Source organism: Penaeus chinensis, chromosome 39 (assembly GCF_019202785.1).
Source record: "Penaeus chinensis breed Huanghai No. 1 chromosome 39, ASM1920278v2, whole genome shotgun sequence".
Lineage (NCBI taxonomy): Eukaryota > Metazoa > Arthropoda > Malacostraca > Decapoda > Penaeidae > Penaeus > Penaeus chinensis.
The window spans coordinates 2176957-2179456 of NC_061857.1; the positions used below are offsets into that span (position 1 = coordinate 2176957).

Here is a 2500-nt window from a genome sequence, read left to right on the forward strand (position 1 = left end):
GATTCACATATAAGCGTCTGTATCATATAACTCTCTTTTGATTGGCCAACACACATCGCAAGGAACAGCGCAAGAGTAAGAGCCAAAGTCACCCTTATGGCACTGTTCATAATTGTTATAATTGCATCTCATATTCACTCGTTTTAGACCGCCATCGGTTAGGGTTGAATGAGAGGGGGCGGGGGTAGAACTTCTGCATCGAGAACTGGATCTTATACCAAAGTGCCACGGGGTTGAAAATGGCTTGCCTTCATTTCCTTCTACGTAGTCTTACTCGTTTGTCACTTGTTGTTGTTAAGTGAACTTACACGCGCCGTAAGATATCCCTTCGTATCGCCTGCTCTTCTCGCTCCCTTCGCCTCGTCTCTTTCTCCTCCTCTGCGTTCTCTCCCTCGTTCCCATGTTTTCCCTTGTTTTCTTTTCCTCCTCCTTTTCCTTCTCCTCTTCTCGTCCTCTTCCTCGTCCCCTTCTTCTCCTTTGCGCTCTTTTCCTTGTCTCCTTTTCCTTCGCCTCCTCTGCGTTTTTTTTCCTCTATCTCCCTCTTCTCCTCGTCTCCCTCGCCTCTGCGTTCCTCTCCTTGTCTTCTTCTCTTGGTCCCCTTCTCCTCCTCTCTTCGTCCCATTCTCCTCCTCTGCGTTATTCTTGTCTTCTTCTCCTCTACGTTCTTTTCTTCGACTCTGCGTTCCTCTGCCATGTCTCTTACTCCTCCTCTACATTTTCTCCTCTGCGTTCCTCTCCTCGTCTTCTTCTCTTCCTCTGTGTTCTTTTCCTCGTCTCCTTCTCCTCCTCTACGTTCTTCTTTTTCGTTCTCGTGTTTTGCGTTGTTGTTGTTGTTGTTGTTTTTTCGTTCCACCCGCCTCCTTTACTCGTTTTACAAAAGAGCTCTTCTCGGAATGTATGTATTTTCGTCTCGAGTGAGATGAAACCTGAGTGCAGGAATATTTACGGCGATACAAGATGTTCACTATTAGCATATATGATCCTCGTGTGGCAGCGTGCAATGTTGCTTCATCATTTCACTACCTGCAAAGAAAGTTGCTTTCGGCGTTTACCGTGTTGCGGCGGATTACGAGAATGACTATGTGGTCGGGGGTGTAAATACGTGGCTGTTTATATGTCTCTTTCTGTGTATATGCCCATGTGTATGTCCACTACGTTCGTATGGATTTATCAAGGTGTGAATGTGTTTACCGGGAAATAGAGTAGGTTGGTGTAAAGGCTAATAGGTGTAGTTTTATGGATGTAAATATGAAGTGACAAAATTCCGCTTTGCTCTGTATGTATGTGTATTTTATGTTGCAATCATATGTGTATTAACGATACTGTATATACATTGGATATATGTGTAAAACACACATACACATACACTTACACATACACATTCACGCATAGACATACACACACACTCACACACACACACACACACACACACACACAAACAAGTAAACACTACTACCTCTCCTCACACACAAACAAGCAAACAAGTAAACACAAATAACACACGCACCTCTCCCCACAGACCCCCCACCCCCCAGCCTCCCACGCACTCAGCGACCTCTCCCCCGCAGGTTCGTCGCAGTGAACCCTGGGTCGGGCGAGCGGTGGGTGCTGCGGATCCACCACGCCAGAGCCTCCGATGCGGGCGACTACCTCTGCCAAGTGTCCGTCACGCCGCCGATTTCTACGCGGGTGACGCTGCTTGTCACCGGTAGGTGGGGAAGAAGTGGAGCGGAGGGAGAGAGCGAAGGGAAGGAAAAGAGGGTGGGAGGGAGGGAGGGAGAGGAAGGGAGAGAGGGTGAGGGAGATAGAGAGTTGAATCTACAGAGAGAAGGAGTGAGTGAGAGAGAGAGAGAGAGAGAGAGAGAGAGAGAGAGAGAGAGAGAGAGAGAGAGAGAGAGAGAGAGAGAGAGAGAGAGAGAGAGAGAGAGGCTGGGGAGACTGTAAAAGAGAGAGAGAGACGCTTAGACAGTGAGGGAACGAAGGGAAATAAAAATAGAGATAGAGACGGAGAGATAAAGAGGGAGGTAGAGGTAGAGAGAGAGAGAGAGAGAGAGAGAGAGAGAGAGAGAGAGAGAGAGAGAGAGAGAGAGAGAGAGAGAGAGAGAGAGAGAGAGAGAGAGAGAGAGAGAGAGAGAGAGAGAGAGAGAGAAGGAAAAGGAAGAGATCGGAAAGAGGGGTTGAGAATAAGTGAGAAAGAGGGAAAGATAAGAAAAGAGAGAAGGAGTCAGAGACAGAGAAAAGAGGAGGGAGAAGAAAAAGAGGAGGAAGGGGTTTTGGTCGAAGCAAATTAGCGCGCTCTCCCCTTCTCACATTCCCAAATTGCGTTGCTTTTCACTAGCATTTGCTGCGTCCGCTCTCACGTCTTTTCTGATTATTGTTTGACTATGATCTATAGTTAAGGTGAAAGCCATTTCGATATCTGAGTCAATAAGGACACCTAATTTATCACCACGGTTGCTGTTGCTCCTTTTATCAGGGAAACTTTTTTTTTAGGGAAGGG

General features: G+C 47.1%; 1 protein-coding gene across 1 annotated transcript in view; it reads left to right on the forward strand.

The window, feature by feature from the left end:
* Positions 1–957: 957 nt before the first annotated feature.
* LOC125046907 (hemicentin-2-like) overlaps positions 958–2500 on the forward strand; it is a 22890-nt gene continuing 21347 nt past the window's right edge. The window contains exons 1-2 of the mRNA XM_047644911.1: positions 958–985; positions 1520–1708. Of these exons, the coding sequence (XP_047500867.1) occupies positions 958–985; positions 1520–1708 (217 nt within the window). The remainder of the gene's footprint in view (positions 986–1519; positions 1709–2500) is intronic.